The sequence below is a fragment of the Pollachius pollachius genome (assembly GCF_949987615.1).
Source record: "Pollachius pollachius genome assembly, chromosome: 2".
NCBI classification, from domain to species: Eukaryota; Metazoa; Chordata; class Actinopteri; order Gadiformes; family Gadidae; genus Pollachius; species Pollachius pollachius.
The window spans coordinates 18,321,904-18,337,399 of NC_136935.1; the positions used below are offsets into that span (position 1 = coordinate 18,321,904).

The window sequence follows — 15,496 nt, forward strand, 5'->3', positions numbered from 1 at the left end:
GGAACAAAAAAATAAATAAATATATATATATATATATATATATATATATATATATATATATATATATATATATATATATATATATATATATATATATATATATATATATATATATATATATATATCTCTATCTATCTATCTATCTCTCAAGGGCCCCCCCATTGGCCAGGGCCCTGGACATGTGCCCACTTTGCCCATGCGGTAATCCGTCATTGGATGGCGGAGCTGTCATGTTCAAGGGGGAGTGTCGCTGCGGTGTGTGCGCGTGCCTGTGTGTTCTTACCTGTGCGTTTGTCGATGGCGGAGTCATTATGTTTAAAAACATAATGTCTTACCTGGGCGAGTGTCGCTGCGGTGTGTGGGTGTGTGTTCCTACCTGCGCGTGTGTTGATGGCAGAGCCGTTATGTTTAAAAACATAATGTCTTAGCTCGGCGAGTGTGTCGCTGCCTTTGTCTTGACGTGTGTGTGTTTGTGTGTGTGTTTGTTTACATGTATGTTCGTGCGGTGTGTATGTGTGCGCTTCGGTGTATGTTTGCGTTTGCGCGTGCTGTTAGTGTATGAGCTGCAGGCTGCTTGGCACATGCGCACATGAGTAACTTGAATAACTGGTGCGAAAGGCCTGCTATTATAGTAGTACGATATATTATCTATTAATATATATACGAGTGGAGGAAACAAAAGATCACATATCTGGCCACAGAGTTGGAAGTGTCAGGTGAAAACGCACCATCTGTGAAATGTAATCAAGGCCTGAGATACAATGTGCTACAAAAAGACAATCTCATATGTATTGAATAACTTGAGGAATGTCTCAAGAGCTAACTCTATTTCATCAGAATATCAATGTCTTCAACAACATTCAAAAAAGCTGCATGACTTTCTGTGACATTGCTACTGGTCACGTTACACTTTAATTAAGAAATTCAGCACCTGTTGGAAAAAAGCTCATGTACAGTATCATGCAACAAGTGGAAGGGGTCTCTGCTGCTCACTTTTACACCTTGGATCACATCTGAAGGCTGGGAGTTGTCTGTTGTTATGGACAATTACTATATTCCTAGTAGTACTTGAACTTTTGTTATACAGTATTTAATTTTTCAAATGCTATGTTTAATTTCAAAGGGACAGCACACTATTACTTATCATCTCATGCAAGCAGTTGACTTGTTGCGGTCTGCTTGTGTTTTTCGGTTCTATTGGTTCCAGCTCAGTGATTAATTAAATGATTACTAAATAGAGTGTGCGCTCCCAATTAATGTTGATGGTGTTTTCGCCTCTTTTCCATTTCTTCAGTGTACAGTGCACCCATTGGGCTGGTTTCCTCACACACCATTCCTCTCCTTCCTTCCTGGTTAAAGATATTTTTATAAAGACCCACGACAGAAGGATACCTTGAATTAATTTAGCCAACAGACAGCTGCTAGTTTCCAGACCTGCATACTGACCCACAGGAAGTCACAACATGTTGTGTAGGACCAGGCAGAAGTCAAAGCCACCTCTTTGCCTAGCCTACTCTGGCAACAAGGCTCTTCTGTTATTCAAATCGCATCGTTACAATCAGGAATAATCTAGTTTACTCATCTATATATTTCCCTGATGGGGAATATATCCAGTTATCCTCCTTTTGTTATGGTTTTTGAGAATATATATTATCTGGAATATTAGAAGAATAAAGAGTGGTTGATAAACAAATAGCATCCAGGTATATCTGCCACCTCTTCCTTGATGCCACACCTTGGTCCTACCCCGCCCCTGCTTACAGCTCATGAGCAACTAATTGTGCATTATTCCTCGATGGGGAAACGAGTACCTTTCAACCTTCAGAAAAAGCCAATGAATCCTAACTGTATTTCCTCTGATTTTTACAGGACCCACATGCAGAGGAGTTTGAAGACAAAGAATGGACTTTTGTCATAGAAAATGTAAGTATGGCGTCATTGGCTTTTATGCATTATTATGCTGCCTATTAAACTGACACATTTAACTGCATATTCATCACAAAATCTTTGCGATAAATGTATAGCTGGCTCCCCCTGCAGGAATGTTGAGGTACTGCATGTGTTCAGCTGGGCCGTTTGGCAGTCCCAAGGCATACTGCTTCAGGTTCTGATTTACAAAGCCTTGTCTAGTGGGTGTTATCACACTGATTGTTGGCACAAGGCAAAGTGTCCGTTTACAAAACAAACAGAAGTTGTTTTAACAAGTGATGCAGTGGAGTGAGCTGATTAACACCTTGAAACAAACAATACTACACTGGCTTGGGGAAAACGGATTGGATGTTTTCAAATTGCAATTTTAAGGATGCATGTGAAAACTACATTTTCTGCAGTATATTTGTACACACACACTCACAAAAGACAGACCGGACCTTTATTCTCTTGGTTGTAGGCTGGCCTTTCCTTCAGCATGTTTATGTCTGCCATTCAATAAAGCTGTCAAGAACATTTTATAAGGGGATAAGGGTCGGAATCATGTATTATGAATGTCACATTTAAACTATATATGGTTGTATAATTGTATATATGTTTATTATATTTAGGCTAGTGACTTGCATTACATTTCAAGGCAAATGCATGCAAATAAGGGCATTTTGGGGTGTGGAATTTTGCTGAAGGATGCCTACGTTTAGGCTGCAGACATGATTATGATAATACTAATAATACATTGCATTGTTTTACTGCTTTTGAAGACATCCTTCTGGGTGTATCCCAGTAGTCCGACTGCTCTGCCCACACTAGCTACTGCAGTGGAGAGGTGACAAATGTTTAAATCCAACTGGGGGATGGAACCCAGTAACCTTAAGAGGTTAATGGGTCCAAAAGCCAAGCCTGTACACTGCTGGCCCCACCTATACACTCAGGTCCTCACTGGAATGTATTTCAGTTGCTTGTGTGAGATGGACTGACCTCTCAGAATGTGCGGTTTGGACTGCTTAACGCAGTATTCATCACTCAAGCCAGTTATATCAAGCACAAATGTAAAACCTATTCAAGAAAATCCAGTTGTAACTTCAGCATTTCAACATCTTCAACATTAAATGTTTTTCTCCAGGCATTCAAAATGGTGCTTAAAGCTAAAATAGAATCAACTTTTGGGCTGACTCGGAGCAGCAGCACTCATCAATGGCACATTTAGCCCGGGCGGCCAACCAAATCAAGCAGATGGAGGGCTTTCGTGCCTGATCGATTTGCTTGTTGCTAATCCTAGAGTTTCAGTCACTCAATCGATAACACAAAAGTCATTAGCATGTGAATCTGGTTTTGTATTATATCAAGAGCTAACACACCTCTCAGAAACGGAGCAATAGTAGAGGCTCGACATTTGCGGGAATCAAATGTTAAGCTGGTTTGGCCATAACCTTTGATAGCTGCTGCTGCCAACGTGCCCCAGAACAGGCACTGACAACCCTTCCTGGTGATATATCCATAAAGGACAAACACAATAACCCATTCATGTGTATTGTAAGCAGAGACGGCATGTAGCGGTGTAAAACATGAATAAATTGATGAGCAAAGGCAAGAACCATACTTTTATTGGATGATGTTCAAAGTGCATTTGAGTGGTAAATTATTGTTTCTCAGAAATCAATCCATCTTAAACTATCTTTTTGTGCACAAAATGATGAATTTTGAGTATTGCTTAAACGATACGTTTTGTGTGTGCATGCAAAAAGTTAACCCTACATGTGTATATATATATATATTTCTACTTGTATGACTCCATACAGAGTGAGAACCTTTTATATCTATATGTCTGAAATCTAATTAAGAAGCATTAAGAGCACTGATTTATTTTATTCAAGCCGATACCCATCAGCCATTTCTTTGTAATGTTTGATAATCTCATTCTGATCACCATCATTTCTTTTTACAGTGAAATTTTATTGTCCATTCATTCCACAAATTCCTTAATAACTGGGTCTATAAACCTAGTACTACCCCACGTACCCTATTAAAAAAAACTATCACTCTATTATTGGAGCTTATCAGTACCATTTGATAATATGATTCATTTGAGTTATAATTTTCCAGCCTTTCATTGGCATCCTAGGAACAAAACGTTACATAACCAGAACATGAACAGATTAATCAACTTATTGAATCACAAACTTGATCTGGCAATGGACATGGGGGATTGCAAATATTTTTGCCTCTTTAATTCTTTTGGCTCCTGTAATTTAGACCTATTACTGTGTGGCACATAAACTAGAACAGCTGCTGGGCTGGTGTGTTATTATTTGAAGCAGTCAATCTAGTTGGCGATAGCCTGGTTACATTATTAGTAGGAATATTCTTCTTATTATACACAACCCAGTAAAACAATGATTAGAAAGACGTTAAAATGGTGCAGCCTACGTTTTTTGAGAGTCAAGATAGAGGAACTATGTTAAATGCAGGACAAACATAAATTGTTGCAGTGACTGAGCATAATGTCAGCGCTTCTTGTAGAGGGATCGGTTCAATACTAGTTCTCAGCATTCCAGCTTCATTTTAAACGGGTGCCAATATCGGATGCTCAATCATCCCTTTGGATGTTCTGAGTCAAGCTTATGTCTATATCTCTTCATAAGGGCATCTGAGGAGAGAAAAACTCCCCAACACATATAGGGAATCAAATAGGGTCTGATTTTAGGGTTTGCCAGGAGTCACAGAGGGGCCTCATGACCATGAGGCAAACTTGAAAAGTAACAGGAAAAAGTGGCGAAATTATAACAAACTATTATAGCCAGAGTGATATCATACTTGGCCTCTCCCTTTGGGTCTTTGACAGACATTCTTCAAGGATCAACTGCTTAAGGATGTTCCAAGCATGGGAGAGAGAAAATACAACAGGGGAAATATAAGGCATTTGTGCAAAAGGGGCTATTTCTGTGTCTCTACATACCTGACTAATCACTGTGAGATCAAAGCCGAGCTGAGCTCCTGACAGCTGGAATGGAGAGAGGGAGCAAAAGAGGGGAGGAGAGGAAGAGGCAACTCTACACCTCCACAATCTGAGAATGAGAGGGATGGGGGTGAGCTATGAGCGCTGGCCGGACAAAGAGGGGCTAAGGCAAGGGGTGGAGAGATGTGAAAGGGAAAGGAGGGCCGTCTGTCCACCTGTCTTTCTGTCGGTCAGTTCTATGTTCTTGAGGAATGAGGCACATGGATGTAGTTCTTCGCCAATTCTCCTCACACACAGCAACAGACACACCAGACACATACAGTCATGCTGCTCAGGGGCTGGCCAGGTACAGGACCTTTCATATAGCTTTCGGATTTTTGTTTAACTGAAAGCTTGAATTCACACATGCAACGTGCACACAAACTCCCCTTGATAACAACCATGTTGAGACTGACATCTGCTTACAAGTATGTTGTTGGATTTCAGAGTAATTGAACAAATGGAATTATAATAAACTTATTATAATGGATGTTTATGATTTATGAAGATAATTTGTGTCAGTATAAAGTCAAAGGAAAGGTGTACAGTGGCTCCACTTTAGCAATTTAACTCCATAAAATGATCATTTCTGTAAAACCTTTCCCGTGTATGGGACACTGCAGCTGAATGCCCACTAGAGGGCAGCCTAGACTGTGTGTGTGTGTGTGTGTGTGTGTGTGTGTGTGTGTGTGTGTGTGTGTGTGTGTGTGTGTGTGTTCTGTGACACAGACTCAGCCCTCCTCCTGCTCTCAGGTATGTGAGCTAATATAGGAAGAGGCTGGGGATGAATGAAAGCCTGAATGAGGTGGTGCCCCCACCTAAGGAGGAGGTGGAGGAGAGGTGAGTCCTCCTGACCTCTCATCAGACGGAACAGGAGAAACCTAAAGGAGACGCCATTGTGCCTGCGCCATGCGGGACCAGGATGATGAAATTCCAGATCTGCGGCGGCACTCGCTGTGTCCCTGGCTCCTTAATCTGGAGGCCCGGCCCGCCACTAATCCCTTGCCGCTGAATTACCGGGCCCCGGACAGATTGTATTTTGTCATTGAAAACGACGGTGTCAAACACTGCCTCTGTCTCCGCTATTTGTTCCTGTGGCAGGGCGAATCGCATAATCACAAAGACTAAAGAGAGACGCGGAGAAAGGGAGAGATAGAGCAAGGGGAGAAATGGCCACGCTGTAGTATCTCTAAATTGCATGCTAGCCCTGCCTTTCACCCCCATTCAAATGGGTGCTGATTATCAAAACGGTGTGCAAATTGAGGGGTCAAAAGATGGGACGGTTATATTTGACTGGCTTGTGCTGACTGTGTGTGTGTGTAGTGTGTGTGTGTGTGTAATGGCTGGGGGGCAGGCTGTAATAAAGATGTATTTTATATATTTATTACACGGTTTGAGGTAAGGACATACACGTGGCCGTATGGCTATTAATTGGTTCTAATGGCGCTGAATGCACTGCAATACATACAGTTGGAAGGTTTCTTTATGATGTTTGGGGTTCCTTTAAATTGTGGACCCCTTCCAACACCATTAAGGCCATCTACCACACACACGCGCCTAGAACCACACATAGATAATCTCTTATTTTATAACTAGTTCCCCTGCTGGAACACATTACGTAGGCCAGTGACCTGTGAGCTCTAAATAGCCACCTCAGAGAAAAATACATTTATTACAGCCCTGGCTATTCATGCAAAGGTGACAAAAGCTGGTATGAAGTATGAAATCCTGAAAGTTCAGCCTGCACAGGGGCTGGCAAATCAGGATTATTTGAGCTTGTGTGCACGGGTGTGTACACCTTGGCCTCTGCTATTATAAACCGTAGTTTGAGGGAGCTCATTTACTTAATGTTAAAGTATACTTTGTGTGCATTTGTGTTTGTTAAACAGACTAATCTAAAACACTTGTCTGTCAGGATAATTTGGGTTTTGATGTGAGTAGATGTTTTTCTACATTATACAAAAAAATGTATATTGTTATTGTAAATTGAAATATCTAATTAATTACTATTCTATAGTAGTATATAGATACAGATGAAGTCGGATTGTGAATGTGTGTGTGTCTGTGTGGCGGGCTAACAACGGGATAACGCATGCATTCCAAATTAATTTAATCTAATGAATTGCCCAGAGAGGCAACAGATGCTGGTGATTTCCCCCCCCCACCCACACACACACACACACACACCCACACACACACACACCCACACACACACACACACACACACACACACACTATACAGTATATATCTGAGAAGGTGCACAGGCAGTGAGAAACAGGAGAAGCCTGGCATGGTAGGATACCCCTGTTGTGTTGGCCTTATGGCCCACCCTCCAGGCCATCACTATTTAAAAAGCACTTCATCTGAACATGGATGTTATCAATTTAGGTAATGCACGTTTAGTTAGGGATTTAGCGTTTATATCAACTGTTTTATTGTGTCAAACGAAGATACAAGCAGGGTTTCCCCTCTTTCCTCTACCTCTCCACTTGGTCCTTGGCATGGAGATAGTTTTATTGAACACTCTTGCTAATTTTCCCCTGATATATTAGTATTGCGTTAGTGTTTGTGTGGGTGGGTGTTGTGCTGGAGGCGCTCTGACCTTGTCTTTGATCTGTCCCGTACCAGACCCCTCGAGCCCATAGGGCTCCTTTTCCCACAAGACCCTGACAGATGTCGCTGCGCTTGCAGCAGCAGACACAGTATGGAGGATCCCAAACGGCACCAAAACACTGCGATTCTTTTCCTTCTGTCTTCACACAGTGCGACGCTTGACCCCAAAATAAACATCAAAACACAGAGTCACCTGGGCTTTATCCTAATCCCTGCTTGTGTGGCCTCATCACTGAACCTCAAGCTGAGAGGGTCTGTGTGTTGGTGGGGGGGGGGGGGGGGGTGTTTGTTTGTACTTCCTTGTTGAACTGTACTTTTGTTTGGGTGGACGTTTGGTCCGTGCCTGTGTGAGGCTGTGTTTAGATGTACACAGAGATAGCCATATTTCAGCATGCATGACTTGTCTAGGATTAAGATTTAGGATGTGACTTGTTGTAGGTGTAATCACTGTGTGGTGCGTGGGAAGTTGGCTTTGTCTGGCTTGTTTGTCGAGACATGCTCAGTACAACAGGGGATTGGTCAAGATCTCTTCCACGCATTCATTTATTGAAAGTTTTTTTATAAACACCCATTTATCCAGAGCAACTGAAGCCCCAGCTAATGCTGATACAAGCCACATAGAAATGGTATTAGGAGCATCTTTGATTTTGTGGTTGCAGATACCCCAATAAAACAATCTAGCTTTGAACTGTCTTGCTGCTAAGTATTAAGTAAGTATTGTCTTTTCTGCAAACTGGTTCGGAATGGTGTAGATTTTCACAATTGCAAAAACAAGCAATATTTAAAGTCTGCAAAATCCACACGGGCAGGATCAGCAGGTAGCTGCAGGGAAAATATAAACATAAAGGCTAATGAGCACAGTAGATGCAAAAGTCAAAGGACAATAGTCTCCAACAATGTGCTGGCACAATGTCCATAAGAAAGTAATTAGGGGTACACGATTCATGCAATTGGCAGCAGTAGTTCCACATTCAAGCCCTCACAAACCCAACCTGCGGCAGATTGCCATACTGTGTGTTTCTAGCACTGTTAGCGTTTCCATATCAACCGGCTTCTTTCCCCTGCCCCGACCTTCAACCCTGACTCCTGCGTGCCACACCCTATACCCTACCCGTCAGTGTCAAGGAAAGGTTGGCGAGGGAAAAGGTATGGGTGTGAGCAGATCGTCATTGGCCAACAAGGGATCAGTCGCTATCTCAATCGCTCAGGTACTTATTTTTCCTGGCGGCGTCTTAAGATGGCTGCCCGCGATGGAGACAATACCAGCCTACCAAATCCTCCTGTTTACACACAAGCCTGACCGTGTGTGTGTGTGTGCGTGTGTGTGTGTGTGTGTGTGTGTGTGTGTGTGTGTGTGTGTGTGTGTGTGTGTGAGAGAGGGAGACTGGTTTCTAGTTAAAGCCTACTTAGGTGCACCCTAACTGTTGTGACATCATCCTGACACAAACACCACATGAGCGCTCAGGGATGTTCTCCAGATCAACGGTGACACACTGCTATGCACAGAGGTGATTGTTCTGCTCAGTGACGCTGAATAGAGTTCTGGCGTCCTGCTCCAATGCCAATATACTAAGCCACTCTGTCTCTCTCTGTCTCTATCTTTCTCTTTCTCTGTCTCTGTCTGTCTGTTGGGTGTTTTTATTATAATGGTATTTTTTGTCTCATCTTCTAAAGTTAATTGCAGAGTAAAAAAAGAATGCATGAAAAAAATACACATGGGCTTCCCCCTATCTTTTTCTCCCTGGGTTTCAATCCAAAATAACACCTCAAAAAGCTCTAGTGCTACGAATGCTCATATTTCCATAGATGTACAGGTCGTAACAGAAAGGCGGCGAACACACATGGCCCTGGGTGCTGGCGTCACCCCCAGACAGGTCTTTGGACAGACTGGGGGAGAGAGAGGTGCTCTGTGTCCGTGTTACTGCGGAGAAGGACACGACTTTGTCAGCTTGATCCTTGGCTTTGTGGAGCAACAGAGAACGTCAATGCACGTCAACAGCAGGAATACACCATCTCTGTGAGCTTTGATCTGGAACTCGTGATACTGAGGAAAATATCATTCTGCCACCGCGTATAATGATAAGGAAATTGAGGTATATAGTGAATGTATCGATGCAACATATACTATACTGTACTGTAGTAATATATATGAGTTTTAACAGTAGTGATACTAAGTGAAGAACCGACACTTGATGTGATTGACAGCTTGTGTGAGTGTTTTCGTCTGTTTGGGAAGAAAATCATAAAAAAAAGTCCTTTTGTTGTTGTTGACAAAGCATTTCAAAGAACACACACACACTCTCCTTATCCAATCCCTAAGCCAATTCCCTTTTGGTGGAAGGTCTTCATTGTTTCTCTTATTCTAATCTCTCACTGTCTCCCCCCTCTCGCTTGCTCTCTCTCTGTGTCTTTTTCTCAAATCCATATGAGATTCCCTTTTAGTTGGCCACAATCAGAGTTACTGAGGCAAAGCATCAGCCTGCTAATGCTCTTTGTCTCCACAAATGTGTCACTGAGTGTGGGGCGAGAGCACACCTTTGTCATGGAGCGACCCTAGAGAGAGAGGGGGAGAGACACTCACTAGGGCTGATTGTTTCTTGTCGTGGGCCATCTTTAAACCCCTCCTCCCTCTCTCTTGGTCTCTCGTCCCCCTCCTCACCTCTCCTCCTCTTAAACAAATCAGCTTTGCTCTGGATTAAAGCCCTATCATGGCCCGTCAGATATCTGTTCAACAATAACCCTCAGACAACAGAGACTTTGGATTGTCTTGAACCCAGGAGCAGAGGTAGACCTCTGTTGAACCCGGGAGCAGAGGTGGTCCTCTGTTGAACCCGGGAGCAGAGGAAGACCTCTGTTGAACCCGGGAGCAGAGGTAGACCTCTGTTGAACCGGGGAGCAGAGGTAGACCTCTGTTGAACCGGGGAGCAGAGGTAGACCTCTGTTGAACCCGGGAGCAGAGGTGGTCCTCTGTTGAACCCGGGAGCAGAGGTAGACCTCTGTTGAACATGGGAGCAGAGGAGGACCTCTGTTGAACCCGGGAGCAGAGGTATACCTCTGTTGAACCCGGGAGCAGGGGAGGACCTCTGTTGAACCCGGGAGCAGAGGTAGTCCTCTGTTGAACCCGGGAGCAGAGGAAGACCTCTATGGCTGCCTTTTTGGTCTCCCTGGAGAGAAAAAATATACATACAGATTGTTGAATAGATAATAGATATGATCTACGGTCTAGCTGCTAAACTTGGGCATTTGTCTACGAGTTACTCTATCAAAGTCTGATTTAGATTTTTTGTATGCATGCAAATAACCATTTATGGCACACATTGGATTATGTGTTAGATTCATTTCACCCATTAAGCATGCTGTTGCTGTTCACCTTAAACACAGGTTTTGTCTGCAGTTGCAACCCATAGGACTATCCCGTGCATTATTTGTGCCGGCTGCTGCGCGGCGCAACATTGTATCTACTAGATACAATGTTGCGCCGCGCAGCAGCCGGCACAAATGGGTTAAGTGGGGTGTACACTGGACACACTGTTCGCGGACCGTGTGTTTAAAAAAGAAAAGAAAAAAAAGTGGGGTTTGAAAATCAAAACAATTATTTTCAATGAGAGCACTTACACAAGCTCTGTCCGATGGCACAGAGCTGTAAGTCCCAAGTGTACGACATCAATAACGTTCCATGGTCTGGAGAATGTTTCAATAATGGGACACCTCTGACTTTTAACAGTTACAAATCAATTGCTAAAATTTCAAAACAGTATTCAAAATATAACTATCGACACAGGTTTTCCATGATACGCCAAGAAATGATATGCTAGACACATTCAACTTTTCAGTAACATCTATTTAAGTTGATTTAAAACCAACAACATCATATATGATGGTAACTAATATCTAACCATTGTTGGTGATTGTTGGTGGTAATCAATGGTATAATGGTGGTATAATATATTTTTCATTTACCTGTTACGATGTACAATACTGTATTTCTGTGAGATGAAGTATGCGTGTGTTTCTAAAGCTACGACACTGCATTAAAAAAACGAAATTGTCGATTTTTTTATCTGGACAGTTACAATGCATCTCAGCACAATGTAATAGAAGGGGCTCTTGGGATGGCTGTACAGACAAGTGTGTGAATCATCAACAGTGATATATTCATAGGTAGTAATAAATAAAAAATAAATCAGCTTTATCAGTTATGTGTGGAGGCCGAACCTATGGTGCTATAGCTCCATTGTGTGTGAGGATTCAGAGAGAGATGTGAACACGATGGATGTCTCAATTTCCCATAACCGTGACCTTGAGGAAAGCGTAAAAGCACAGTGAAGTCTGCCCGCTCAATCTGCTGACTGCAGACCTTTAACATACAGCGGGCTGATGCTGTCCACATTCTGGCCAGCCGTGTGCGTTTGTGTGTGTGTGTGTGTGTGTGTGTGTGTGTGTGTGTGTGTGTGGTGCATGGGTGGCATTTAGCTGGGGGTTAACTCCTGGTTGTAAATTGAGTTTGTTATATTTCTCTCCGACTGCAGTATATAAATGGAAGCAGCCCCATGTCTAAAGACTAGGATGGTTTTTGTCCCCACCCAGCTTTCTCCTAACCTGATTAAGAGTTGCTCTGTGCAGAGTCAGGTCAATCAAACCTATTAGCAATATGCCTTAATATTGATACGGTTTGTAATACTTGAGATACTTTATGTTGAGAAACTGAATATTTGCTTGGACAGCACATTATCTAGAATTATTTCAAATTGATATTGCGGATACAATTATATCATTTTATTTTCATTATTTCAATCACTCATTAACAATTATCACCCAATCACCAAATAGGATTGTTATGTTGTGGTTTTTGCACCTTTTTTTACCTTTCGACATTTAAAATGTTGAAAAATGTTGTTATTGAACAGCACTCTGATCAATAGAAACATATTGATTACATTTGTTCCAATTAGAAACAAATTGACTGGTGACCTGTGTGTGTTAAATCACCATTAGTGGATTGGCATACGTGTGTGTGTGTGTTTTTGTGTGTGTCTGTGGGGGGAGGGATGTGGGGGCTTCAGTCTATACAAAGAAGAGTCAGGTTTCTTGTTTCATTCAGCCTAATTAATCCATCCTATACACGATCAAATGGATGGCCCCGCCTCTCTTGGCCTGTCCCATTGGCATTTTAGGGCAGGGGGATCTCCCCCCTGGTGCTGACCCCTAACCCCCCCACTGGGAGAGCAGCTGGGAATCAATTCTGGGCCAGCTGGCATCAGCAGTGAGGGGTAGGGCAGGTACCCTATCAGAAACACACATTCAGACACACACACACACACACACACACACACACACACACAGACTCTTACTCACACAACCAACGCCCACAGGTCATCATCTACACACACACATAGACAGCTACTTGTGGACATTTGGCTTTGTCTGGTATATTGCTTTGACTTTCCCACCGTCAGCTCATAGCCCTGTTGAAACCCGTGACCAGGTATTGGTTTTATTTATCTTTAACTATCTCATTGTAACTCTTTTGTCCCTATGTTAGCGATAGTTCTTTTTATTGCATGCAGTGCAAACTGCATGTGTAAAAAATGACAAAGCTCCCTGCAGTTCTCGGCAGGGAACTCGGCAGATCATGGCCTGATGGAGACTCACAGGCATTCCATTAGAGGGTCAGTCAAACTCTTGTCAACACGACAATGCACTTTTATGTCACTTATTGTGGCATAAAAGTAATTGTAATAAACAGATTACGTTTGTGCCACTGTGAACGTGGCATCCTGTATGTGTAATCTGGGTGTAAAACCAGTTTATCCAGTCCTAACCAAACTGCATGGATCTGTGTTGAAGGCTACAGCTAGCTTTATTGATTGAAGCAGCCACAGCCTTTACGCCAAGGGTTGAAATGACGGTATTATCTGCTGTCGCAAACACAAGTGGCAGCCAGGTGGCAGTATAATGCCACCTCCCCTCATTTTTACCCGCTTTTAAGGTGAGGTGTTAATAACTTCTGGATTGTCCTTGACTTGCTTTTACTCCTCACCACAACCTCCACCCCTTCAATTCTGCAATACGCCCCCCTCTCTCTTTCTCTCATGATTGACATCATGCGTCCAGGGAGATGGAGTGTGTTCTCATTGTTTTGGGCCCCTTCTCAAATCACCTGAAAAGCTTATTTAATTCTCCTTCAGGGTTATTTGCATATCCATAAGTGTATCCTGGTTTGACAGCCTCCCCTCCGCCTTCTGCTGAACTCCCAGGCACCCCCCCCGTGTCCCCTTCTTAAGTGTGAGATGCATTTAGTAAAATTCATAAAGCGGCTGCATGCACTATTAGTTTTGAATAATAGCTGGGGTGTAATCTGTAGTGTGATAAGACATGTGTGTCCCGTGTGTGTGTGTGTGTGCGTGTGTGTGTGTGTGCGTGTATTTCATCAAACTATTGTTACTAAAATGTCAATGTAAAATGTCAAGTGGCCGCATCGGGTTGTCGTTCGGTGAGTTGTCATGACGACGACTACTCACATCTTACCCAACGTGTTTCCGCACTCTGAAATGGCGAGGTTGGAGACCGAGAGAAGGGAGGGAGAGCGCTGGCCTGGTCCTGACCCCAGCCTACCAGCTAGTTGCATGAAGCTCGCTCACTCTTGCCCTGCTCTTGTGGATGTCAGCTTCCCTTTTTCCAATTTTTGCATTTGGTTTTTGTAAAACTTTTGTAAAACTTTGAGGAAAGTTCGCAAACTACACTGGGAAGCATAAATGTTTATTTCATATATATATGGAGAATTATTTCTATAAGGTTAATCCCCGCATACACTTTTCCCATAACTGTTCTTGTATTATAACAGAACAGGATAGTGTAGCGGTGAGGAGGTTTGACTCCTGGATGAGAGGTACATACTTTCGGCCTCCGATGGCCTTTAACTACTTGTAGGCCTCCTTAGACGAGATGCATAAAGAGTGCTCAATATACAAAGAAGGTCTGCCCCAACGAAGCCTCAATGTGTTGAATCTGGAAAACTCCTTTATTTATCACATATGATTTATCCAGATTTATCACATATGTAGTGGTGAGCTCTACCAGATTATAGCATTAGAAGCTCTGATATTTGTGACACACGCAGACGCTCGCTCGCGCGCAGACACACAAATAAACATGCTTTTAATTGCTCTCTTATGTCGGGGTCTATGGCATGTTCCTCAAATTCAATCATCAGAATTTGAGGAAGAGCAGCCTGCCCAGAGCGTTGCGGTGTGGCCTGGACGGAGCAGAGGATGCAGAGCAAAGCAGACTTTAGTGGTGGCCGTTAGGAGGAAACCTCAGGAGGGTACTAGTGTCCACCCCCTGCTCATTAGGGAGGCACACGCTGCAGTGTCCCTACAATGCCGGCAGTCTGAAAGGACGAAGGAGATGCTTGGGAGAGTCTGAGTTGCGTTGTTGCTGGTGCTATGCTGTATCTAACTATTAGCCTTCATTTCTCTCCCTTGGTTTCCCCTGTTAGGAGTCTCCCTCAGGGCGCAGGAAGGCCCTGGCCACCAGCAGCATCAACATGAAGCAGTACGCCAGCCCCATGCCCACGCAGACCGACGTCAAGCTCAAGTTCAAGCCCCTCTCCAAGAAGGTGGTGTCGGCCACGCTGCAGTTCTCCCTCTCCTGCATCTTCCTGCGCGAGGGCAAAGCCACGTGGGTCCACGCACACAAAGGGAGCCTGCTTGAGCACATGCACACATTCACACATGAAGACATGCACACATGAGCACATGAACACGTCCATTCCAATTGTCACACAAACGGAATTACACTTGGTGATGAGGGTTATATTGTGATGGTCCGGTATAGCTTTTTAAAAATTTTGTGATATTACCCTTTTTTTATGATTAAAATTGTTCTCAATGACAATACATAACATTTGTCATCATATTATTCTACATTCTATAAGAATCACCCAAAGTAGTGTACAG

General features: G+C 43.2%; 1 protein-coding gene across 2 annotated transcripts in view; it reads left to right on the forward strand.

The window, feature by feature from the left end:
- The window catches only part of ehbp1 (EH domain binding protein 1), a 131,376-nt gene that overhangs the window by 21,971 nt on the left and 93,909 nt on the right, over positions 1–15,496 (forward strand). For both annotated transcript variants that reach the window (XM_079758726.1, XM_079758727.1), the window contains exons 5-6: positions 1,870–1,923; positions 15,037–15,218. In XM_079758726.1, coding sequence (XP_079614852.1) covers positions 1,870–1,923; positions 15,037–15,218 — 236 coding nt within the window. The remainder of the gene's footprint in view (positions 1–1,869; positions 1,924–15,036; positions 15,219–15,496) is intronic.